The sequence below is a fragment of the Sarcophilus harrisii genome, chromosome 4 (assembly GCF_902635505.1).
Source record: "Sarcophilus harrisii chromosome 4, mSarHar1.11, whole genome shotgun sequence".
Taxonomy (NCBI): Eukaryota; Metazoa; Chordata; class Mammalia; order Dasyuromorphia; family Dasyuridae; genus Sarcophilus; species Sarcophilus harrisii.
The window spans coordinates 182,301,614-182,327,827 of record NC_045429.1 but is presented as its reverse complement, the minus strand read 5'-3'; the positions used below and the strand labels follow the sequence as shown (position 1 = coordinate 182,327,827).

At 36.4% G+C, this 26,214-nt stretch overlaps 1 protein-coding gene across 1 annotated transcript in view; it reads left to right on the top strand.

Annotated features, from left to right (window-relative positions):
* The first annotated feature begins 350 nt into the window (after window positions 1-350).
* DCBLD1 (discoidin, CUB and LCCL domain containing 1) overlaps window positions 351-26,214 on the top strand; it is a 109,068-nt gene continuing 83,204 nt past the window's right edge. Inside the window, exon 1 of the mRNA XM_031964366.1 lies at window positions 351-953. Coding sequence (XP_031820226.1) covers window positions 815-953 — 139 coding nt within the window. The 5' untranslated portion in view covers window positions 351-814. The remainder of the gene's footprint in view (window positions 954-26,214) is intronic.

Below are 26,214 nucleotides of genomic sequence, written 5' to 3'. Positions count from 1 at the left end.
GAAGGAAAACTGAGAAAGGTAAGAGAGGAAGACGTGAAGAAAGGCGGAAAAGAGAAAGAAGCGAGCAAAGGAAGGAAAACTGAGAAAGGTAAGAAAGGAAGACGTGAAGAAAGGCGGAAAAGAGAAAGAAGCGAGCAAAGGGAAGGAAAACTGAGAAAGGTAAGAGAGGAAGACGTGAAGAAAGGCGGAAAAGTGAAAGAAGCGAGCAAAGGGAAGGAAAACTGAGAAAGGTAAGAGAGGAAGACGTGAAGAAAGGCGGAAAAGTGAGAGAAGCGAGCAAAGGGAAGGAGGGAGCTATAAGCAGGGAGAAAAAGAGAACGAAGAATAGAGAGAAAGAAATAAGGATAGAAGGGAGCATGAAAAAAAAAGAGAAAGGTGGAGACAGACTAATTCCATCTTCACTGGACCTAGGAGAGCGACTTCCTCCTTTTTATGGTCCTGCCCCGAAGAAGGCGTGGTCAAGGGGAGGGAGGCCCCCCTGGCGCGGGCTGAGTAGAGGAAAGAATCCAATGGGAACGCCGGGGTTTGCCCGCCCCTCACCTCCTTTGGGGCAATGAGAAGCTAGAGTAGAGAGGCGAGGTGGTCGGCCTTCTTGAGAGAGTTTGCTCTGGAGGGGATAAACGCTGCGGCGCGCGGGTTCCGACTCAGCCAGTCCTGCCGAGCTGGTCTGCCATCCCCCAGCTCCCTTCCAAAGAGAAAGGGGGTGGGGGGAGGACTAGGGAGGCTCAGCTGGAGCTCCTGACCAGGAGGAAAGTGCGGGCTGCCTGGCGAAAGGGGAGTGCCTAGAAAGTTAGTGTCCTCCGCCGGCGGAGCCATGATCTGGAGAGGCAGCCTTGACCTCGCGCCTCGTCCCCCACTGCTCGCCCCTTTGCTGCTGCCTACACTGAGGTCTCTGCTTTTGCTGCTGCTGCTCGGGGTCTCGCCGCCGCTGGAAGGGCGCGTGGAGAAACTAGGTGAGTGGAGTGGCCGCTGGCCCGGGGCAGACCCCAACTTTTCTCGGTGACTTGAACCCGGTGCTGGCCCCTGACGCCCGCCGGAGCTGGAATACTTCTGAGGCGAGGGACCTGAGGGAGATTGAAGGGATGGAGGGAGGAAGGAAGTTGGATTAAGCGCCGCCGCCACCTCTCCAAATCCTGTGCCTGGCAGCCCGCGTGCAAACCTCAGACCTTAATCCTGGAGTCCCAGAGCCCGGCGCTGCTCTACGAAACGAGCTCGTGGGATGAGTGTTTCTTATCGCGCTCCGCGAGTCCCACGAATAAATAATCCAAAATAATTAAACCTAAATGATCTGACTTTCTGGTCAGTCTGCCTACTAGCTAGCTCCCAGTTTAGTTCCGATTCCTTGGCTGCCGACCTCCTGAGAAATGTCACAGCTCTAAGCACTTGAGCGCAGGGATAGGCTTGCACGGCATTTCCGTGTGTGTGTGTGTGTGTGTGTGTGTGTGTGAGAGAGAGAGAGAGAGAGAGAGAGAGAGAGAGAGAGAGGTATGAATAGTAAAAAGCCCCCATTGGAGCTTCAGTTTTTTAGACATATTCAGACAAAGTGTCCATAGGCTTCTCTATCGCTTAGCACAATGCCTGGCACATAGTAGGAGCTTAAATGTTTATTGACCGTGTTTATTTTTTTTTCCACCCCACTGCCTAAGGAGCCCATGATTTAAATAAGGTTAACGATCTCTGAGTTAGATTAATGAATACCATTGTTCTTCCCTATACCCCTTTACTTTTACGAATCCCTTTCTTTAGCTTGCTTTAGCTTTAGCTTTTGAGTGATTGATTCAATTGTTGCCAGGAATTCACTCCTCTCTCAGCTTGTTCTTTTTGACTGCTCTGGGTGCCATGCTTGGTTTGACCTAGTTAATCCATACCTAGTTTATCCTCGAGGCTGAGAATTCAACAGATTAAAGTAGCAAGCAATCTTCTGAGACATATGTAACTATGATTTGTTAATCTTTCTTAATTAGCTATCTAATCTGAAGGAAAGAAAAGAAAGACTACACTGTGGCAATCTGACCCCAAGGGATACTTTTTGTGTCCAAGCTGTTATTTATTTATTTATTTTTTTGCCTCAGTTTCCTTTGATTCTTCCTCACCCTCTCCCTGACAAACAATGTTGCTACTGTCTAAGAGTAGTGACTCTAAAAGAACCTGATCAGCAAATCCTTCTGGACCAACTTATATAAAACAGAAAGAAAACTAAAAATAAACCGAAATATGGCAGTTTTCACAGTGCTGTGTGACAGTTGCTGGCAAGATTATAAGCATTAATTCGTGGTACTAATTAGGAATTATTAGCAATTCATTGTGAAAATGAATATTTTAACTTGAGAGAAGCATCATGGCTCTGTGGACTGAGAACTGGATTCAGTCAGAAATACTTTGGCAACATTCAGGCTGAGTTCCAAGTTACTGACCTCCTAAAGAACCAGGGCAACTTTCTAAGATTCACATATCATAGAATGTTGGATGACCCCTTATGATTTTTCTAAAGTGTAGGTGTGTCCATGTCACCCCTCCCTTTTGCTCTCATCCCCTTTACCTTCCTGGGATGTTTCAATAGCTCACTCTCTTCTTTGGGATCAAATATAATGTTTTCAGACATTTGAAGCTTTAAACTTGACCACTACCTTACTTTCCAGGCTTCTTTCAAATTACTGTCCTCCACACTCTTTACAATCCAGCCATACTGACCCCCTTGCTGATCCTCTCACATAATACTCCATTTTCCTTGTCTAGAATGCTCTGCCTTCCTACTCCCCATTCTTAGTTTCCCTGGATTTAGGGGACATCCAAACTTCTGCCTGAAATCTTTTTAAACTCCTCCCTCATCTGTTAATGCATTTACTCCCCATTCAGATGACTACCTAATGGCCCTCCCATTAGAATGTAAGCTCACTGAGAATGGGGCTTGAGTTTGGGATTTTTTGTTTTGTTTTGTTTGTCTTTATAAACTCATAGTTCATCCTTATGCCTAGCATAAGGTAAGTGGTTGTGGAGTGATTGAACTATTTTGGCCTGAGAATTTTCCTTATCAAAAATTTCTTACATCATTGAAATCCCTCCCCTACCTCCAAAAAACCTCAATTAACTTTTAAAATGTTGACCCATAGTATACATAGTTGGTATTCAAATAACACTTGATTTAAACCATTTTTTTCTTTTCTTTTCAAGTCATGAAATAAAAATTAAGGGGTACTTTTTAAGATAAGACATGGGTGAACCAAAAGCTTACAATACTTACAATGCTGGTGTATTTAAGGTTTAACTCATTTTTAAAATCAATCTCCAGATCTGTGTCCATCCAGTCCATTAACTAAACATTTTTTTTTAACAGCTTTCATGGAGAAAGTTTGCAGTGTGATTATGTAAACACTTATAATTTGGCTTTAAATTGAATATGTCACTATGCATTACCCGATGGAATGTGATGTAATTCTTATGGCTACTATTTCATTTGCAATAAAATATTATACAATTTGACAGAGTCAAGGGCACTAATTAAGGATGAGGGCAAGTTAAAATCAAATCTTAGATATGAGAGCTTGAATCAGGAGATTATAATGACAACAATTATAACAAATTAAGTAACAATTCACATTTATGAAAAGTGATAAGATTTAGAGTTAGAGGAGAATTTACAGTTCATTTAGTTCATTCCCCTTATTTTCCAGATGAGGAAACTGAGGCTCATGTAGTAAAAAGTTAATAATGAGTGTTTTAAGAATTTTAAAACTGTTTCCCATAACCCTTGAAGGTCAGCTGTTGTGTACCAGTTTTACTGATGAGAGAACTGAGGCTCAAATAAATTCCTATTTGTTATCATACAACTAGTAGAAATAGGAGCTAGGAGGTAAACTCAGGTCTTTTTATGGTTCAGGGTTTTGTTTTGTTTTCCCTTACTCTTCTAGCCTGCCTCTAAATAAGAAAAATGTGGCTTTTTTTTTTTTTTCTCCATTCCCCCAAGTATATTTCTGGTTTCCTGAGGTTCTCAGGTTTTGTATAAAACAAAACTAGTTCATTTGAGTTGAACTTTATTGCAAATTTAAACAAATGAGGTGTTTCTTTTTTGGAAGGGGGGGTGGAATAGAACATTTGATGATGAAGAGTATCTTCTTTTATGGTTTCTTTAATTGATAGTGAGATATTTTAGTGTTTTATTCTCAGAAATCTTACTTAAATCATCCAATTTTGAGTTCTAGAAACATATTGCTTTTTTAGGAAGTTAGGTAGTGGATCCAGTTGTTTTTGTTATGTTTTGGTGTTCCATTTTTAGGAGATCAGTAGCAATAACCTTGAAAATAAGCATTCATCTAGCTGTCTTGGATGAATAACAGTTTGTTCTGCATAAGGAAAAAAAACAAAATTGTTTATTTCATTATCTTTATTCTTTTAGGAGTAAGAGTATTAAACAAGATAGGAGAGTAAGGACCATTTTTGGAATTATGAAACTTCTTTTTAAAGCTTGTTTAGGAATACAGAAATAGGATTTTATTATACATAGCTGACATATTTCAGGGACATAATTTGATCTGTCATGTATCCAAACCTGTGTAACAATGAGCAATGTTATAATAGGATTTAGTGTACATACTCATAAGGCTGATAAGTGGGATTATTTTAAGTCATGCATGGATTGCAGTTTGGCAACACCACATTGCAGTGTTGGTCCCTCATAACTGCTTAAGTGAAAGCAAGTATTGGCACAAGCTGTTCCAACATAATTTTTATCACTTTGAGAATAAAATTTAGTGTCAAAACGCAGACTAATCCTTTCTTTTAACTCTCCTGTATAGATGGAGTGACTATGATTTAGTCCCAATCTTATTGCCTTAATAGCAGACGGTAGAGCATTATTATGAATATCCATAGGTCAGGAAAGATATTTGCTTTCTATATGTCTTTTAAGTGGAAGTCATGTGGACAGAAAAAAATACAAGCCACTAGACCAGCAGGTATGATGTCACTTGTACAGATGATTTGTTCCATTCATAAACACTTAATATTTACACTAAGTATTTCAGGAAGGAAATAATTTACACTAAAATAACTAAAAATGGTTCAAAGAATGTTTGTAAAAACTAAGATTTTAACTTTGGATAGATCAAAACAGGATTTTTGATCTTTTGTTTTATACTTAACTTAATAACTTGCAAACCTCAAGGTGCCAGAAACAGACTTGGGAGAATGAAAAGGAAAATGCACATCCTTAAATAAGTGAGTTGTCATTTATTTTTAAGCTACTTGGAGAGAAGTTAAACCATTTATGACATGTTTAGAGGTTTCATTTATTTGGATACAAAATAATTTGTTTATGCAAATATTTCTGAATTCAGTTATTTCTGGAGTTTATGAAGAATGACTATATAATGTGGAATTTGTAATTATAAGTATTCTATAACTAGTTATAGGAATATCAATCACCATGTGCACTAAAAAATGACATCCTTTTCACCATTTATTAGTTCTTTTACTCATTCAACAAGTACTGAAAAATGGAATACAAAAGAAGTAAAAAACATAGTCCCCTTGGGATCATACATTTAAAGCTTCAGTCTTTAAGGCCAGTCCCCCATCCCAAATTTTAACCAGGAGTAAATTGAGGCTCAGATGGGTTAAATGACTTGCTCAGAAGCACAGAGGGAATAAAAGGCAAACTGGAATTTGAACTCATGTCCCAAAACTTCAAGTTCAGCTTCAAGTACAGTCTTGAAGACATTATTCTTTATTTGAGCTATCAAGTCACATCTATGAAATGATTCCAAGGCAAAATAAAGAAATGGTGTATATATCACAACTGCTTAAAGAGCCTTTTGTTTTTTAGGAAAGTCTGAACAATTTGTTTTTTTAAAGACAAAATTTATTTCTGACCAGGCAGATTTTGTGAATTTAAGTGAAAAGGAAGGAACAACATGAATTTCCATCCTCTTTTTACCCCTCCTCCTTTAAAGAATTTTAGTCTGTGGGAGCAATTTGCCTTTTTGAAGTTGAAAAGTCATATTGATGTAATCTTCCAGATGTTCAGGCCTTAGTTGTAGTTAAAAATAGTTGTTTGTTTGGGGGTGGGGATTTGTAGCTGGTAAATAAAGAACTCATATGGTGACTTTTAGTGGCTACAGTTCCTTATGTAGAAATAATAGCTGACTTTTAGATGTCTAGTATAGTGAATTCAATTAACCTTCCAAAAGGGCTTCTTTTGGTATAAGAAAGGAAGGAGAGAAGGAGGAAAGAAGGGAAGGAAGAAAATAAAAGGAGGAAGGAAGGAAGATGAATCTGAATATTTTGGAAAAACAGTGTCGTGGTTTGAGAGAATGGTGTAGAGAAAAATGATATGATTTAGATTTGAAACTACATATTGAAAATATGATTATTGCATCTGTTACAGGACTGTGTCAATCTTATTGGAACAAAAGATCATGAAGCTTTGAGAAACTTGCTGGCATGGTATTAGTTGTTCACAATATTTTTAATTGAGTAGACAAAGCAATTGGCTTTGGGCAACTTCTAGGATATTGAAATTGTTGTATTGGAGAATATCAAGAATCCTTAGGAGAAACTGGACTTGAATCTCATCTCTGACCCTAGACAAGACTTTTAACCACTCAGAACCTCAGATCCTTTATCAGTGAAATGGGGATAATAATAGTACCCACTTCATATGGTTGTTGTGAGAATCAGATGTGGTAATATAAATAGAAAACACTTCCAGCTATATGCCAATATCAACTAGTGTCGTCTTCGTCATCATACATTCGCTTTGTGCATAGCATATTATTTTGTCTTGTCTTGAAAGTCTAGATCAGTGCTTAAATACATAGGGGTTTATTTTCTTTCTCCTTCATCTTGTGTGCTGTTTTGAAGTTTGTAATAAACAGCAGAAATTCCAGGTTTTTCTTGTTTACAGAATCCTGTGTTAAATGTATATTTTAAGATAATTTAATGATTTATAGAAAAGCCTGCCAGAAATCATTTGGAAACTCAGTAATCAGGAAGGATTTTATATCCAGGTTTTACTTCTGAACTCTCTCAATTATTTTTAAACTTGAGTTGGGTTTTTCTCTCCAGACAGTCTCCTCTTTCTGGAAAGAGACCACAAATTGATAATAAACCTACCTTCCCCTCCAAAGCAATTTTTAATCTTTCTCTTTTTCTTGAAGGTCTTCCTCATGTATTCCATGAAAATTTCTCTAATTTACTCCTCTCCATCCCCATTACTCAAAATAGTTCACCCATCCTCGTTTTTTCCGTTGTTTCTTTTTATGAATGTCTCCTTTGCCCTCTCTATCTTATATCACATTTACCATTATTAAATTATAAGCTTCTTAAGGGCATGGGCTATTCCTTCCAAGGAATTGATCCAATCAATTGCCAAATCTTGGCAATTCAACTTTCACAACTTCTCTGAAATCTCTCCCCATCTTTTATATCTCTCAAATCTCCACTTACATAGGCTAAGAGGTTTTTCCCCCTAAAAGTATTAGAAGTATTTTTAATGGGGGAGGATAACATGGTCAGAACTGTATTTTAGAAACATCTATTTGTCAGCTGTGCCAAGGATAAATTGGAGAGGGGAGAGATGAGAGACAAGACTATTATAATAGCCTCTTATAGAAGTTCAAGAAAGAGATGATAGGATTTGAACTATAATAGAGGGTTTGTAAATGTAAGGAGGGCAGCCAAAGGCTGGGTTCAGGGTTGTAAACTTTTGTGACTTAGGATGGTACACAAAATATCTAAAATTTATTTCATGTCTGTGGGAACTCCTTTTACCATCTGTACCTAGCATACCAAATTCTAAGGAGAGTAACTTGAGGTATATGGATGTTGGAATATGCCTGAGATCCCATAAACTCCAAGTTTGTGATATGAAATGGGTCTGCTGGTTCCATAGCTGTTGTTAGTGGCCCAGATCCTTATATTTTTAATCTGATTTACTGAATTCTAATCTAGTTTTATGAAAGGGCCTTGGGATATCCCACAGGCTCCAAATATCCAATAAAAGTCTAAAATTTATATAATCTTAGAGAAGTTCTTAACTTGGGATTGCTGAACTTTTAAGAATAGATAGATGGATGGATTTCAGAATAACTGCCTTCCTTTGTCATTCTGTGTATTTTTTTTATTTTATGCATTTAAGAAAACATTTTCCTGAGGAGAACTCCATAAGCTTCACCAGACTGCCACATGAGTCCATGACATAAAAAAGGGGTTAAGAATCCCTGTTTTAGAAGATGTGTCAGGCCCTAGAAATTAAGTGTGTTGTTCAGGTCTACACGTGGTATGGATCAGGTGCAATTTAAACCCAGGACTTCCTGATTCCTCAATAACCTATTTAACCATGGCATCATGTTGCCTTTATTATTTTTTTTATTAATAGATTAAGATATTATTTCTTACAAATAACAACCCAAATGGGTATTTTATAAAAGCCAGCTAGCCTTAAACTACCAGTGCACTCAAGGAAAACCAGGGCAGACTGACTATCATGTGTTTTTAGTCACATTATTTTAAAGTGGTTGTTTTAACTCGAGCTCTTCTTTCTTGCCCACAAAAAAAGAATACACTTTAGATTTCTGTAGTAGGTTTCAGCCCTAAAAGAAGAATAAATAGACTCTGGTGCCCCTGCAACTTCTCTATTTCTTTCTATCACCCCGTTCTTTGTTTTGGTTGTTTTTTTTTTTTTTTTTTGAATGGGGGGCAGTTATCTTGTTTCCAGAATCAGACTGACCAAAATTCGTTCTTTATCTCTAAAGAACACCTATTTTATTTAGTCCCAAAAAAACTTTTCTGGGGAAAGAAGAGCCCACTTATGTCCATACTACCAAGGAGAAGAGGAAAAAAATATCCCTGTTTCTTCAGAATAGCCTGAAAATCTGTGTGGTGGGGAAAGGAGGGAAGCAACATGGGTGTTTTAGATGTGTTTATGAGGAGAGGGGAGGATATAGCTGTGGTCATTTCCCTATTGTTGACTTTCAGAATTTTGGATGGCCATAGAACATGTCTTTTTCTGCCAGTCCTTGTGCCCTTCTAAGTGCATGCTAGTGTTTAGTGGAAAACAAGGTGGAGAAGAACAGAATACTTTTTTCACAAGACCTAACGTTAGAAGGAATTTTAGATCACCTACTAGTTTCATCTTCCAAATGTAGAAATTGAGGCATAAAAGGTAAAGTGACTTGCCTGAGTAATACCCAAACATTCTGGCTTCAAATCCACTCTATCATTATTGAGACCTCCATTGGAGTTTAATAAATTACTGTAGTTTTTCACAATTTGTAATGGTTCTTTTATGTCATTTTTATAACTCTATTTGCCATAGAAGAAATTTTGATATTTTCCTTTAAAATGATAGTTGATAACTAATAGCTTTTTATGATAGATGAAGGATAGTACATGAAAGCAGAACACATCCTTTGGGAAGAGTATATTCATATTTCCCTTTCTCTCTGAAGAAAGGGATAGCATGACAAGTATTTAGTTTGATAGCACTCAATTTTTGGTCTCCTAACTCACTAGCATTTTTGCTTCATTAGATGCATGACAAGATGTCATTTTTTCCCCCTACCAAGACTTCTTATTTTCTGCTCAGTAAACATTGATTGCTTTTCTCCTTTTTTCATATAAGTGCATGAACACATATTCCTGCTCATCTGTCTTTTATTTATGTTCTCTTAGAGTCAAATTAACCCAGCATGGTTTTAAAATTGACCAGCTTGTTATATTATAAATGCTACTTTTTTCTTACTTTTTTCCTTTAATACACATTACACTCTTCTCATATATTTCATTCAATTTGACCTAAAGCAGTGTACCTGCAGCTTGCAAAATACAGGTGTTTATCTGCTTAAAAAACAAACCAAATAATTCATACTTAGAAAACAGGATTCTTTTTAATGTGAAGTCTTTGATGTGATTTTAGAAAAATTCTATTATACCTTGAGTTAATTATACCTGTAATAGAAAAGAAAATACTTGATCTTATCAGTCTACAATTTGCTACCTCTGAATTTTGAAGAATAGCTAATCTCAGGATTGACATATCCACGTCATTTTCATCTATAGAAAGGAAATCTGGGGTCAAGTGGAGGGAGCATGATGTTTTCAATTTTATCTTGGATCATGGTACAATGAATTTGGATTCAGGGGACTAGGAGTTGAGTTCTGACATCACCATTTGCAAGTGATCCTCTCAAAGTCTCATTTTCTATAAAGGACTGTGGTAAAAGTGGCTTATTTCTCTGGGTGTTTGTGATGAAAGTACTTTGAAAAATATATACAAGATAGAGTTGCTGTTACCAGAAACTCAGATATGAACATGATTGTTTCTCAAGTATTGTTACTATTTATTTAAAAAAAAACTGAATTTCTTTTCCTTTAAAAAGTTTTGTCCATTGATGCATTGTTGGTGGAGTTGTGAACAAATCCAACCATTCTGGAGAGCAATCTGGAATTATGCCCAAAAAGTTATCAAACTGTGCATACCCTTTGATCCAGTAGTGTTACTACTGGGCTTATATCCCAAAGAGATCTTAAAGAAGAGAAAGGGACCTGTATGTGCATGAATGTTTGTGGCAGCCCTGTTTGTAGTGGCTAGAAGCTGGAAAATGAATGGATGCCCATTAATTGGAGAATGGTTGGGTAAAATGTGGTATATAAATGTTATGGAATATTATTGTTCTGTAAGAAATGACCAGCAGGATGAATACAGAGAGGCCTGGAGAGACTTACATGAAGTGATGCTGAGGGAAATGAGCAGAACCAGGAGATTATTATATACTTCACCAACAATACTGTATGAGGATATATTCTGATGGACGTGGATTTCTTCAACAAAGAGAAGATCTAATTTAGTTCCAGTTGATCAATGATGGACAAAAGCAGCTACACCCAAAGAAAGAACACTGGGAAATGAGTGTAAACTGTTGCATTTCTGTTTTTCTTCTCAGACTATTTTTACCTTCTGAATCCAATTCTTCCTGTGCAACAAGAGAACTGTTCGGTTCCACACACATATGTTGTATCTGGCTATACTATAACATATTTAACATGTATAAGACTGCTTGCCATCTAGGGGAGGGGGTGGAGGGAGGGAAGGGAAAAATCAGAACAGAAGTGAGTGCAAGGGATAATATAAAAAATTACCCATACATATGTTCTGTCAATAAAAAGTTATAATTATTTTAAAAAAAGTTTTGTCCATATCTGTTTTAAAAATCACGTTCTGATGTATTCCTTCCTTCTAGATCTATCCATCTCTTATGCTTTGTTCTCTGGAATACCAACTTATTTTCACTTTAAACTTTTCCATTCTCACTTGCACTTAAAGACCCGGCTTCTGTCTGAATCCCTGGTCCTCACTCCAGTTCTAGTTATACGTTCACTCAGAATACCCTGACTCACCTGTTGGTAGAGCTGAGGGAGACAGAAATAGACCTCTTTGTACCTCAGTTTCCTCATTTGTAAAATTAACATAGTAATTTCACCTGTCTTGTAGGGTTGTTTGTGAGGATTTTTTGATCCTTACAAAGTGCTTTGCAAACCTTAAACTTCTACATAAATGCTAGCTTTGTATCATTTTGTTTCTCATTGCTGCTTCTAGATTCTCTATTAATCAGTATCAACTCAGCAACTTCTCCTTTAAATTTCATGCTATTTAAATTTATCCTCCAGTCCAGATTTAGGTGGTTATTTATCTATATTAGGATAGTCTCCTTCCTTTCTCTTTGAGTTCAATGAGCTCACAGTCTCTCTTTCTTCTAACTCCTGCTTTACATCAGGAGACTTCCACATACATATTGGTACTCCTCCAAATATCCTCATTCTTCTCAATTCCAAAGACCTACTTCTCTCTGCCCCAGCTACACACACTGCCTGTCACTCCTGTCACTCACATTTATTCCATTTTGATGTTTACAAACTTGAGTTACCTTTATCATGCTATCTTTCCTTCTGCCTTATAAGCTCTAACCTTGCTCTTTGTCTTTGTGACCTCCAATCTCTCCACCCCTCTGTTCTTTTCCAGCTTTTCACCCTGAACTGGCTACATTCTTCCTATCTCAACAATACTTTTGTGAATCACTTCAGCTTGAAGTTGCCCTTTGCTCTTGCATCTCTTTCCCCCTTCTCCTTTCACCACCAATCATGCTGCTACTGTTTTTAATCATTTGCCACTGAATGAAGCTAGAGAATAATAATGATGATGATGATGACGATGGTAAGAAGTAGCACTTAATGTTTTGAGATTGATAAAACATTTTTTTACAAATATTACATATCTTATTTTATCATTCCTTAACACTAAGGTGTAATGTTCTCTGGTTTGGTTTTCCTGGGGGTCTCTGGAGCAGCCTTCATTTCAGCAGAGTAATCACCACAAGAGTAGCCAGTTGTTAAAGTCCAAATCCTTTATTATCACCTTCAAAGTTTTGTCTTCTTTCCTTTGGGTCCAGTTAGCTTTCTTAAAGGCCTTCCGGAGTCTTGGTTTCAGTGGAGAAACTAAAGGGTCCAGGATGGTGTGAATGAATCTGAGTCCAAGGGCTTGTGCTTCAACCTCCAGTCAGCTTGTCTTCTCTAGCTCTGAATGAACCTGGCTGAGGCTCTAGCTTATATGCTCTACACTGAGTATAAACCAATCATTATATCACTAGGAAACCATTATTTGTTGTAAGATTAAAAATCAATCATACTGAACTTAGAGAATTATTAAACACCATGCTAAATTAGATAACCATTGTATCATCAATTCCACTTAGCACCTTGTAAGAATCCTTGTTTCAAGTTCAGAGTTCTGGTCTATAACTCTAAGGAGGTAGATGCTACTATTGTCCCCATTTTACAGATGAAGAAATTTAGGTATGCAAGATACACAGCTAATAAGTGACTGAATTTGGATTAGAAATTAGGCCTTCCTGACTTCAGGTTCAGTGTCCTATTCACTATGCAACCCAACTGCCATAAAAATCACACTATATCCACTACAAATATATATATTACATGGCCTTAACTGGACCCTAATTGCAGCAAGGCAGTCCTTTTATATCTGCCTTTTGTATAGCCTTCCAATTCAAATCTCATCCCCTCTCAAATCTCCCAGGGCATCTGTTCCTCCCATACCTAATCTCATAATTCTTTTAAAATATTCCTAAGGAGGTTCCTCTTCCCTCTTCCTCCTTTCTTATTACTCAGATGTCTTCTCAGTTATCTATTCCATCCCTAAAAGTGCTCTCCCCAAAAGCACTGGTGATCTCTTTATTTAAATACATGTGCTTTTCTCAGTCCTTCTTAACTAGCAAATTTTGACACACTCTTCTTGTAGATACTCTTTCCTCTCTAGGTCTTTATGACTCTTCTCCTCTTTTTCGTACCTGACAGTCAGTATCTTCTCAAGCCTCCTATTAATTCAGATTTTGTTTATTAAATATGAATGTTTCCCAGAACTCCGATCTGGACCACTGTCTCTTTTCCCTCTATGCTATCTGAATTGGTGATCTCAGGGATTCAATTAGCACCTTTCTATAGCCTTAATGGTTTATCCTGAGTGCCAGTCTCTAATCATAAGTTGCTTTTTAGTTATTTCAAATTGCGTGGCTCAGGGGTACCTCAAACTATCATGTCCCAAACTGAACTCATATTTTCCTTCAGCCTTCCTTCTTCTGAACTTTCATCTTCTTTTTGAAGGCCCCACAGTACTCATAAGTCTCCCATTTTAATAACCATGGTATCCTTTTTAACTCCTTACTTAATTCAGTCACTTCATCTATATTCTCTCTTTTTATTTATTTATTTATTTATTTATTTAATAGCCTTTTATTTACAGGATATATACATGGGTAACTTTACAGCATTAACAACTGCCAAACCTCTTGTTCCAATTTTTCACCTCTTACCCCCCTCACCCCCTCCCCTAGATGGCAGGATGACCAGTAGATGTTAAATATATTAAAATATAAATTAGATACACAATAAGTACATGACCAAAACATTATTTTGCTGTACAAAAAGAATCAGACTCTGAATTATTGTACAATTAGCTTGTGAAGGAAATCAAAAATGCAGGTGTGCATAAATATAGGGATTGGGAATTCAATGTAATGGTTTTTAGTCATCTCCCAGAGTTATTTTTCTGGGCATAGCTAGTTCAGTTCATTACTGCTCCATTAGAAATGATTTGGTTGATCTCGTTGCTGAGGATGGCCTGATCCATCAGAACTGGTCATCATCTAGTATTGTTGTTGAAGTATATAATGATCTCCTGGTCCTGCTCATTTCACTCAGCATCAGTTCGTGTAAGTCTCTCCAGGCCTTTCTGAAATCATCCTGTTGGTCATTTCTTACAGAACAGTAATATTCCATAATTTTCATATACCACAATTTATTCAGCCATTCTCCAACTGATGGACATCCATTCAGTTTCCAGTTTCTAGCCACTACAAAAAGGGCTGCCACAAACATTCGTGCACATACAGGTCCCTTTCCCTTCTTTATAATCTCTTTGGGATATAATCCCAGTAGTAACACTGCTGGATCAAAGGGTATGCACAGTTTGATAACTTTTTGAGCATAGTTCCAAACTACTCTCCAAAATGGTTGGATTCGTTCACAACTCCACCAACAATGCATCAATGTCCCAGTTTTCCCGCATCCCCTCCAACAATCATCATTATTTTTTCCTGTCATCTTAGCCAATCTGACAGGTGTGTAGTGGTATCTTAGAGTTGTCTTAATTTGCATTTCTCTGATTAATAATGACTTGGAGCATCTTTTTTTTTATTTTTATTTAATAGCCTTTTATTTACAGGATATATACATGGGTAACTTTACAGCATTAACAACTGCCAAACCTCTTGTTCTAATTTTTCACCTCTTACCCCCCTCACCCCCTCCCCTAGATGGCAGGATGACCAGTAGATGTTAAATATATTAAAATATAAATTAGATACACAATAAGTACATGACCAAAACATTATTTTGCTGTACAAAAAGAATCAGACTCTGAATTATTGTACAATTAGCTTGTGAAGGAAATCAAAAATGCAGGTGTGCATAAATATAGGGATTGGGAATTCAATGTAATGGTGTTTAGTCATCTCCCAGAGTTCTTTTTCTGGGCATAGCTAGTTCAGTTCATTACTGCTCCATTAGAAATGATTTGGTTGATCTCGTTGCTGAGGATGGCCTGATCCATCAGAACTGGTCATCATCTAGTATTGTTGTTGAAGTATATAATGATCTCCTGGTCCTGCTCATTTCACTCAGCATCAGTTCGTGTAAGTCTCTCCAGGCCTTTCTGAAATCATCCTGTTGGTCATTTCTTACAGAACAGTAATATTCCATAATTTTCATATACCACAATTTATTCAGCCATTCTCCAACTGATGGACATCCATTCAGTTTCCAGTTTCTAGCCACTACAAAAAGGGCTGCCACAAACATTCGTGCACATACAGGTCCCTTTCCCTTCTTTATAATCTCTTTGGGATATAATCCCAGTAGTAACACTGCTGGATCAAAGGGTATGCACAGTTTGATAACTTTTTGAGCATAGTTCCAAACTACTCTCCAAAATGGTTGGATTCGTTCACAACTCCACCAACAATGCATCAATGTCCCAGTTTTCCCGCATCCCCTCCAACAATCATCATTATTTTTTCCTGTCATCTTAGCCAATCTGACAGGTGTGTAGTGGTATCTTAGAGTTGTCTTAATTTGCATTTCTCTGATTAATAATGACTTGGAGCATCTTTTCATATGACTAGAAATAGTTTCAATTTCTTCATCTGAGAATTGTCTGTTCATATCCTTTGACCATTTTTCAATTGGAGAATGGCTTGATTTTTTATAAATTAGAGTTAATTCTCTATATATTTTGGAAATGAGGCCTTTATCAGAACCTTTGACTGTAAAAATATTTTCCCAGTTTATTGCTTCCCTTCTAATCTTGTCTGCATTAGTTTTGTTTGTACAAAAACTTTTCAGTTTGGTATAATCGAAATTTTCTATTTTGTGATCAGTAATGATCTCTAGTTCTGCTTTGGTCATAAAGACCTTCCCCTTCCACAGGTCTGAGAGGTAAACTATCCTATGTTCCTCTAATTTATTAATAATTTCATTCTTTATACCTAGGTCATGAACCCATTTTGACCTTATCTTGTCAACCAAGACCATTGACAACCAAGACCGTATCTTGGTATACGGCGTTAAGTATGGATCAATGCCTAGTTTCTGCCATATTAGTTTCCAATTTTCCCAGCAATTTTTATCAAACAGTAAGTTCTTATCCCAAAAGCTGGGAACGTTGGGTTTGTCAAAGACTAGGTTGCTATATTTGTTGACTGTTTTATCCCTTGAACCTAATCTATTCCACTGATCAACTAATCTATTCCTTAGCCAATACCAAATAGTTTTGGTAACTGCTGCTCTATAATATAATTTTAGATCTGGTACAGCTAAGCCAACATCATTTGATTTTTTTTTCATTAATTCCCTTGAAATTCTTGACCTTTTGTTTTTCCATATGAATTTTGTTGTTATTTTTTCTAGGTCATTAAAATAGTTTTTTGGGAGTCTGATTGGTATAGCACTAAATAAATAGATTAGTTTAGGTAATATTGTCATCTTTATTATATTTGCTCGCCCTATCCAAGAGCATTTAATATTTTTCCAATTGGTTAGATCAGACTTAATTTGTGTGAAAAGTGGTCTGTAATTTTGCTCATAAAGTTTCTGATTTTCCCTTGGCAGATAGATTCCTAAATATTTTATATTATCAGTAGTTATTTTAAATGGAATTTCTCTTTGTAACTCTGACTTTTGGATTTTGTTAGTGATATATAAGAATGCTGATGACTTATGTGGGTTTATTTTATAACCAGAAACTTTGCTAAACTTGTGGATTATTTCTAATAACTTTTTAGCAGAATCTCTGGGGTTCTCTAAGTATACCATCATGTCATCGGCAAAGAGTGATAATTTGGCTTCCTCATTGCCTATTCTTATTCCTTTAATCTCTTTCTCAGCTCTTATTGCTATAGCTAGCGTTTCTAATACAATATTAAATAGTAACGGTGATAGTGGGCAACCTTGTTTCACTCCAGATCTTATTGGGAATGGTTGCAGTTTGTCTCCATTACATATGATGCTTACTGATGGTTTTAAATAGATGCTGCTGATTATTTTAAGGAAAAGTCCATTTATTCCTATACTCTCAAGTGTTTTTAATAGGAATGGATGTTGGATTTTATCAAATGCTTTTTCTGCATCTATTGAGATGATCATATGGTTTTTGTTAATTTGGTTATTAACATGGCCAATTATATTGATAGTTTTCCTAATATTGAACCAGCCCTGCATTCCTGGTATAAATCCTACTTCATCTCTATTCTCAATCACCAAGTCTTGTTTCTGCATCTATAACCTCCCTTTTTTATGTTCCCTTTTTTCATTTACTCATTCATCCCTTGCTCAGATCTTTAACATCTCTTACTTGGAGAATGATAGACATCAACAAGCATTTATTAAACACCTGTGTGTCAGGTATCCTATCCTTAAAGTCAACTTCTCTGTCACCACATATCCTCCATGTTGACAACATCTCTACTTTTATATTTCTCCTTTCTCTCCACTTAGAAAGCCATCACTTCATGCCTCACCTCTTACATTAAATGGCATTCTTGTTGGTCTCCCTATCTCCAGTTTCACTCCACTATATTTTCTTTGTTCCCCCCCCCCCCCCTTAGCTACCAAGTGATTTTCTAAATCACAGATTAGTTTGTTATCTCTGTATATTCCATTCATTAACAGTACTTCAGTAGCTATGAGGAGGATGAATCAGAGTAGGGGAAAGCCAATTTTGGAGTCCAATTACAATAAAAATTGGAGTCCAATTGAATTGACTTGAAAATTGCCATTCTCCAGGTGAGAGGTGATGAAGGCAGGGTATTAGAGTTAAAAAAAAAAAAAAAGATGCCATGGTTATTCAAATAGGAGACTTGGAGTATGGTGCTTCTCTCAACAATAATAGTAAAGTTCACTAGATGAGGAAGTTTTACTGGGTGGTAGTTTTAGTGAGGACTGAGACTGTAGGTTTCTGATCCACTATGGAGAGAATTTGTATCACTACTTCTTCACTTCTCACCAGCAAATCTCTTGTGGTCCTGCATTAAGTATCATTTTGTAAGCATATATCTCTGAATTTCTAATATTCCCCATTTTCATTTACATTCATATACCTTGGTTTGTTCAAACATTCCCTGATTGATGGACCATAAATTCAGCATGTCCAAAAAATTGTCTTTTTTTGGGTTTTTTTTTTTGAGTTTTTGTTTCTATGTAAATTTATAAATGTTTCAAATATGTTTTTCAGATATTTCAGATAATGTTTTTATTACTTATTCTTGTATATATCCATAATGTTAAATATACATAATGTTTAATTTAAGAGTTAGATATATGCATAGTAGCGTATTAGCATTGGGGAAACAACAGAATTGCTTGGTTTATCTGGATTATAGATTACATAGAGAGGGGAGTATGAGATAAAATAAAAATAAAACAGATTGTGAAGGGTCTTAATTATAGCTACCTGTATAATCTGAACTTTGCCTGGTACATAATAGCAAAATATTGAAGACTCTGAGCCACGGAGTAAGTGGTGTATTAGCCTTGGGGAAAAAACAGAATAGCTTGCTTTATCTGGATTATAGCATACATAAAAAGGGCAGTATGAGATTAAAAATGAGAATAAAACAGATTGTGAAGAGTCTTAATTGCAGCTATCTGTATAGTCTGGAACTTTACCTGGCATGTAATAGCGAAATACTGAAGATTCTGAGCCATAGAGTAAGAGGGTCAGATCTATGCATAAGAAGTATTATTTAGGCAGTTTTATAGAAGTTAGAAGATAGAGTTGGGAAGCATTGTTAAGAGACTATTGTAATAGTCCAGGTAAATGGTAATGAGGGCCTGATGAAATTGAAGATAAATGTGAGAGCTTTTGAAGAGGTAGAGCTAAGACCTCATAAATGATTTGATTTAGAGATGAATGAGTCAAAAGTAATCCCCAAATTAAACACGTTGGAAAAATGAATGGTGTTGTGATCAACAAGTTTCAATTAAGTTGGGAGGAAGAACAGGTTTCCAGGAAAGAGTGAGCCCAATTTTGGGCATGCTGAGTTTGAAATGATAATGAGACATTCAACTGGAAATATAGGCATCTATAGCTCAAGGTCATAGCCAGAAATAACAGATTTGGGAGCCCTCTTCTTAAAAGGAGCAGTTGAAATTGTAGGAGTGAATGGGATTGCATAGGAGTAAATTGGGGGGGGGGGGGGGGGGGGGGGGGGGGGAGAACGTATTCACATTTAGGGATTTAGAAGAGGTTGAGGAGCAAGAACAGGAACACCAGAAATTTGATTATCAGTGTAGTTCAAGAAGAAATCTCTAGTTATTCAAAACTTAGCTTGGACACTCTCCTACAGGAAGAGTTCCTGAATTCCTGCCTGATCCCTCACTCAGTCCGGAATTGTTTTGTATTTATTTTTCATATATATATATATTTTTTTTCTCTGTCTCTCTCTTTCTGTCTCCCTTTCTTCCTCCCGTTGCTCTCTCACCCTCTCTCTTTCTTTCTCTGTCTCTCTCTTTCACATACATTCAGACAGGTTTTTTCCCTCTAATAGAATGTAACCTCTTTCTGAGAGGTCTTTTATATTTCTAGCATCTGGTATATAATAAATGCTTAATAAATATGTGCCAATTTGAATGATTTTTTGATCCAGGAGAGTCAAAAAAAATCAAGAAGAATGAGACCTAAAAAAAGAGGCCATTGGATTTACAGATTAGATCATCGCTAAACTTTTGATAAAGCAGTTCCAGTTAAATGGTTGGGAGTATAATTCCTAGTGTGAAAGATTGAGCCTAATAGTAAGAATGTGAAGACTTTGGGTGGTTTTTTGTTTTTTAATGACACTTTTTTTTTTAGGAAAGAGAGAAGGGAGGAGAAAAGGCTTTTTCTGTATGGGTAGATGGAAACATTAGTAAACAGATAGCGGAAGGGTGGAGGGAAGAGGATTAAATTAAAGGTGTGGGAGGGGAGAGATGATTTTTGGAGACTCCTGGAGTCTGGGGGAAATGAGGTCAAAGGTGTAATGCAGGGATTAACCCCAGGATTGAGTTAAACTATCCTTAAACTATCATCCTGGGATGATAAGGAAAGGTGAGAGAAATTGAGGAGTTCAAATCAAAAAGCCTTAATATTTTCAAGGAAGTATTATCAATTTCAGCTAGGGCTTCCCTGATGTTATGAGCCATGAATTTTAGTGGCCTAAAATCAGCATCATGCCTTGATTTTTCTCCAGTGATTGACCTGCCATGGAGAAATCATATAGTGGGAGTTACCCAGGAATGAAAGTTTTTAAGGTAGATATAGAAGCGGACAAAGGAGGGGAGGGAAGTAGCTAGTGAAACAAAATCTAGGTAGCTTACAGTGGGGTTTAACTTGGTTATGAAGGCTGGGAAGACCAAATTAGCAAAGATGGACTGAGTGAACAGATATCAGTCAAGTTCAAAAGTATGAGGAGAAAAAGAATAGGAGTCAGATTTGCTTATGGCAGAAAACTGGGAAGGATAGCTTATAAACTAAATATTTGAGTTTAAAAAGATTAACAGTCAAGAATATTGGGCCAACAAAATGTTTGTGGCAGCCTGTTTGTAGTGGCCAGAAGCTGGAAAATGAATGGATGCCCATCAATTGGAGAATGGTTGAGTAAATTGTGGTATATGAATGTTATGGAATATTATTGTTCTGTAAGAAATGACCAGCAGGACGAATACAGAGAGGATTGGCGAGACTTACATGAACTGATGCTGAGCGAAATGAGCAGAATCAGGAAATCATTATATACCTCAAAAACGATACTGTATGAGAATGTATTCTGAAGGAAGTGGATTTCTTCATCAAAAACAAGATCTAACTTAGTTTCAATTGATCAAGGATGGACAGAAGCAGCTAGACCCAAAGAAAGAACACTAGGAAATGAATGTAAACTGCTTGAATTTTTGTTCTTCTTCCCAGGTTATTTATACCTTCTAAATCCAATTCTCCCTGAGCAACAATAAAACTGTTCGGTTCTGCACACATTTATTGTATCCAAGATCTATTGTAATCTATTTAACATGTATAGGACTGCTTGCCATCTTGGGGAGAGGGTGTAGGGAGGGAGGGGAAAAATCGGAACAGAAGTGAGTGCAAGGGATAATGTTGTAAAAAATTACCCTGGCATGGGTTCTGTCAATAAAAAGTTATTTAATTAAAAAGAAAAAAAGAATATTGGGCCAACTCAAAAAAGATGAGATGTAAAAGGGATGGCAGAAGGAAAGATAAGGGAATAGCATTTATTAAGTATAATGCCTGGCACTACTAAACACTTTACAGTGTTTAGTCACTTAATAACAGGTAAATATAAATATTTACAAATATAAAAACTGAAATTTTACAAAAAAAAAAAAAAAGTAAGTGCAACAAAGTATGTCTAGATTATAGTTTGGAAAAGAACTGGGGAATTTAGGGGACTAAAAGCTTGTGTATAGTCAGCAAGAAGGGTTTAGGAACCAAAATCTTGGTATAGTCAGCAGTGTGACCAGATTACTTTCAGGAAAGGTAATATAAATAAAAGCAACATTAAGAGAGGTACAAGTGCCCTGATGGAGGAGAGTAATAGTCTTATTTCCCTCTATCATATCTGGAATATTCAGTTCTGATTGACGAAGGGACCTCGGAAACTCTCTGAAAACTCCTTAAAAGAAAAAACTCCTTGAGTTTTCAGAGTTTCAGAGTCCCTTCATCATTATCATCACATGTTAAGAAGTATATTTAAAAACTAGAGAACATTCAGAGTATGATAACTGGGAAAGTGAAAGACCTCAAGCTCAGGCTTTATGAAAGTTGGTTAAGAAACTGGGAATATGCTAGAGAAGAGAAAATTGGAAGGGAAGGCTTGTTCCAGGTAAAAAGCCTGTCACAAGTAATAAGAATTAGAGTTAATTTGCTTGACTTCAGAGGATAGAATTAATAGCAATGGGTGAAAATTTCAAAAGTAAATTAAAGATTGATGTAAGGAAATGTTCCTAATAATTAGAACCCTCTTGAAAAGAAAAAAGGTTTCTTGGCAGGCTAAAAGGTATTTCCTCACGAGAGACCCTGAAGCAAAATCTTAGATGACCACATGTTAGGAATAATGTAGAAAGGAATCTTATTCAGGTAAAGGTTGGACTAAATGGCCTTTAAGGTCCTTTCAGAAGGATATATGATGAAGTGATTTAAGGTAATAATAGCTGAAATAAGGAAATTCATTGGATAGTTGGAAAATATAAAACAAAACAAAACCTAAAGACTTCTTGTTCCAACCCATTTTCCAACCTATTTTGTAGTATGCTTCCCTTTCTACACCTCCCATTCCAGCTACAACAGCTCCTTGATCTTGATTCCTTCACACCAATCATTCTCCTAGACCTATAATGAACACCAGGAGGAAAATGTAGAGAGAAGAGAGCCAAGGGAAGAACTTTGGGGTCATTGACATTAAGGAGGCAAGAGGAAAATGAGCCAGCTAGGACACCCCAGAAGTTGTTATTGGGAGAGGAGCCCAGGAGAGTGCAATGTCACTGAAGCCAGTGTCAGAGAGGGAATATCAGAAAGGAAGGGGATGTTTGCACCCTTAATTAAGAACACTTAGATTATCTTTACTTAGCTTTATAATAATAAACGTGACTTTCTGGGCTCAAGGAAGAGGAGTGACCCTTTTAGTTATAGTTCATTTCATCCAAAAGTTGAAAATATGCATGTTTAAATACTGGAAATAAATTTAGCAAATGTATCTTTTATAAAGACAAGGAAAGACTCCCATATGTGTCCACATCTCTTTTAGTAAGAGCAGCTTGAATATTGCATCAACATCCTGACATTATTATGAATAAAGGTCAACCACCACTACTGACTTCCTCATCCTGCGCATCTATTAAGCAGAGACAAACAATTGTCTTTGAACCGATCACTTTGTGCTCTTGTTTTTTCCGTCCTATTATTTCATCTGCAAAATTACCGTTAAATCTCTCATGTAGCTAAAGCTGATTAATTAGGATATTAATGATGAAAACATGGGCATAGTGTAATAGTAGGGAGGAAGAGGTTATAGTAGAAGAGGGACTTCCTTCTGGGGACTAGGGTAATGAGAGTAGTCACAATTTCAATGTTATTTTTAGAACTCTAAGGTCAAGGGCTTCCTCTCACCAGAATTTTGCTCCCAGGAGTATATGTTTGGGGGATTCTTTTGTGTATAGTTCTTGTTTTGGCCCAGAACTTTGTGGGTACTAGGTAAATATTGCCATTAAAAAATCACTGACAATTTTTCCAGACCATTCAGAACAGGGATTCTTAAGCTTTGTGTGTGTGTGTGTGTGTGTGTGTGTTTTTCCAGAAGAAAGTTTTTAAATGCATAAAATGAAATATATTTTCTAACAAAGGAAATAAAGCATATTAAAAGTACAATTATCAAAACATTCAAAAAGCAAGTTCATGAACTTCAACTTAAGAACTCTTACTGGAGGTTTATAGAATGTTACTCAGATTCAGTCTAATTATATATTCCTAAGTAATTTTTCCAAAATCAATAAGCATATATTAAATGCTTCTTGTGATAGGCCCTGTGCAAGGTATGAGAGATACAAATGCAAAAAAAAAAAAAAAAAATGAAACCAACTCTGCTTTAAAGGAGTTTCCATCCTAACACATCCTATAGAATTAGGAAATGGAAACAGAATATGTGACTTGCTTAAGGTCACACAGCAGACTGTTTAGTCAGCCTAATTTAAGGATTGTATGTCCTGATTTCAAATTTTCCATGAATTCAGTGCCATCTTTTTGGCATTATTGTTAATGCATTTTCCTCAAGATCTGAGGAATTTAAATATAAAGTATTTCAGTATAAATGTAAAGGAAAATAGATATAAAATTGAAGTCTTCCAATGAAAATTCTTACAATTTACAAACACTTATCGACCTTTGGACAGTACCGAGACTAGATTGTCGTGAATGGCTATCCCATGTACATTAAAATGTAATTGCAAAAAAGAAAAATACATTCAAGAATCTCTTGGCTAGAAAAAAACATGGATTGAAAGTCAAAAAAAAAAATTATTTCAGTCCCTACTCTGCCACCTAACTTATAAAGTAAAGCTCTTGGAGAAGAGAAGAATGCTTTCTTTTTTTTGTCTATTTGTTGTCTATCTAAAGCTTAAAATAGAGCCTACCTTTATTCTTACATGGAAGTATCCTTTATGCAGGCTTGCAAATATAGGCTCAGTTAAACAAGTTTGACTCCATGCTTTGCTTCTGAATAGTACTTTTAACTGACAGGAAATAATATATTACAAATATGCCATTGATTAACTTTTGATTTTACTTTAATTTCATTCACTTTTTTATTTGTTGATATTACAGGACCACACTCTTCATTAACTTTTACATCAGTTTAATAAAGTTATTGATGTAACTGAGAACAATCATAGATAGGAGGGTTATGGCTTAAAGAAATTCTCAGAAATATCTGCTGAACTTGATACTTGGTTTCAAGTCCCTCTGGCCTTTTATCTCAACATAGTGTTCAATAGATGTACTAAAAGGGGACCTTAGAGTTTATTAGTTCATGGACCATAGAGCTGCAAAGGGCTATCAAGGTCATCAAGTTCAACTCCCTTATTTGTTCTAGAGAAGAAAAACTGAAGCCCAAAGAAAATAATTTCTTGTTGTTTAGTCATATACAACTCATTGTGACCCTATTTGGGGATTTTCTTGACAAAGATACTGTAATAGTTTGCCATTTTCTTTTCCAGTTCATTTTACAGATGAGGAAATTGAGATAAACAGGGTAAAGTGATTTGTTCAGAGTCACACATCTAGTAAGTGTCTGAAGCTGGATTTGAACTCATGAAGATGACTCTTCTGATTTTATCATCCTACCATTGCGTCACCTACCTGCTTGAGAAGTTAATAGCTGACATTTATATTATCCTTTAAGGTTTCAAAACATTTTACAACTATGACCTCATTGTATTTTCACAGAAATCCTGGGAAATACTGTAATTAATCCCATTTTACAGATGAAGAAACTGAGGTTGAGAGAGGTCTCCCAGCTAGGAAGTGTGTCTGAGGCTGGAGTTAAAGTTAGGTCTTCCTCACTGTAGGATCAGTGATTTATTACATCCTCTACCACCCTTCTTTCATCACAATATTGATAGTCAAATGGCAAAATTCAAACCTAAGATTCCCTGTGTCATAATATATATAAACCCCACACTTTACAGACTGCTTTCCTAGTCAAACAAAAAGCCCTATAATAAGATTCTGTCTCTCCTGTTGTGGTTGAAAAGATCTTCATCATCAAGGGCTCAGACTTGATCTCAGACATGGGAAAATTTTTTCTCCCACCCACAAGTTCATGACTTGAATGTCTTGGAAACTTGCTGCAACTTGAATGTTTCAACAGCATTGAAATCATGTTGCTTGAAATGTTTTTTTTTTTTATCTTAGTGCTATCTTTTCTCTCTAATTCACTTAAGGGTTAATTCAGTAGGGGGAAAGAAAACAGCTATACAGATTAGTCATTTCCCAATAAGGACCTCTGAGTAGAAACATTGTCCTAAATACCTTAATTAGGATAACTGATTTAGGAGTTACAGAACCTAATCTTGCTCAGGTATGGTTTCATTTTGTTCCACTCCCTTTTCCTGTTAATGGAATATGATGTTTTATCAAAGGGAAATAGTGTTTTAAGGAAGTTAATGTTTTCCTTTCTTAGTGGGTGGAATTAGATTAGATTAAAAAGAAACTTGAGCATCATTGAAAATTTAATTTTTGATTTTATTAATATTGCCTAGCCAGAAATTTAAATTTAGCATTCTGAGAATAAAAGTTATTAAAGATTAAAAGGTAAGGTCTGATCAATTCTTTGGTTTTAACTCTTTTAAATCTAGAAGAAAAGCAGAATAACCTCCCAGAAATGATTGATTTGAACCTCAAAGGAATCTTAGAAGCCACCTTTTCCATCCTGGACCCCTCCTTCTTAGATGTGCCAACTCAGGGAATTGTGGTAATTTGCCCAGAATCACCCAGGTGTTAAGTTGCCCAGCAGAAATTCAAATTTAGATTCTTTTGGCAGTATTTAATGA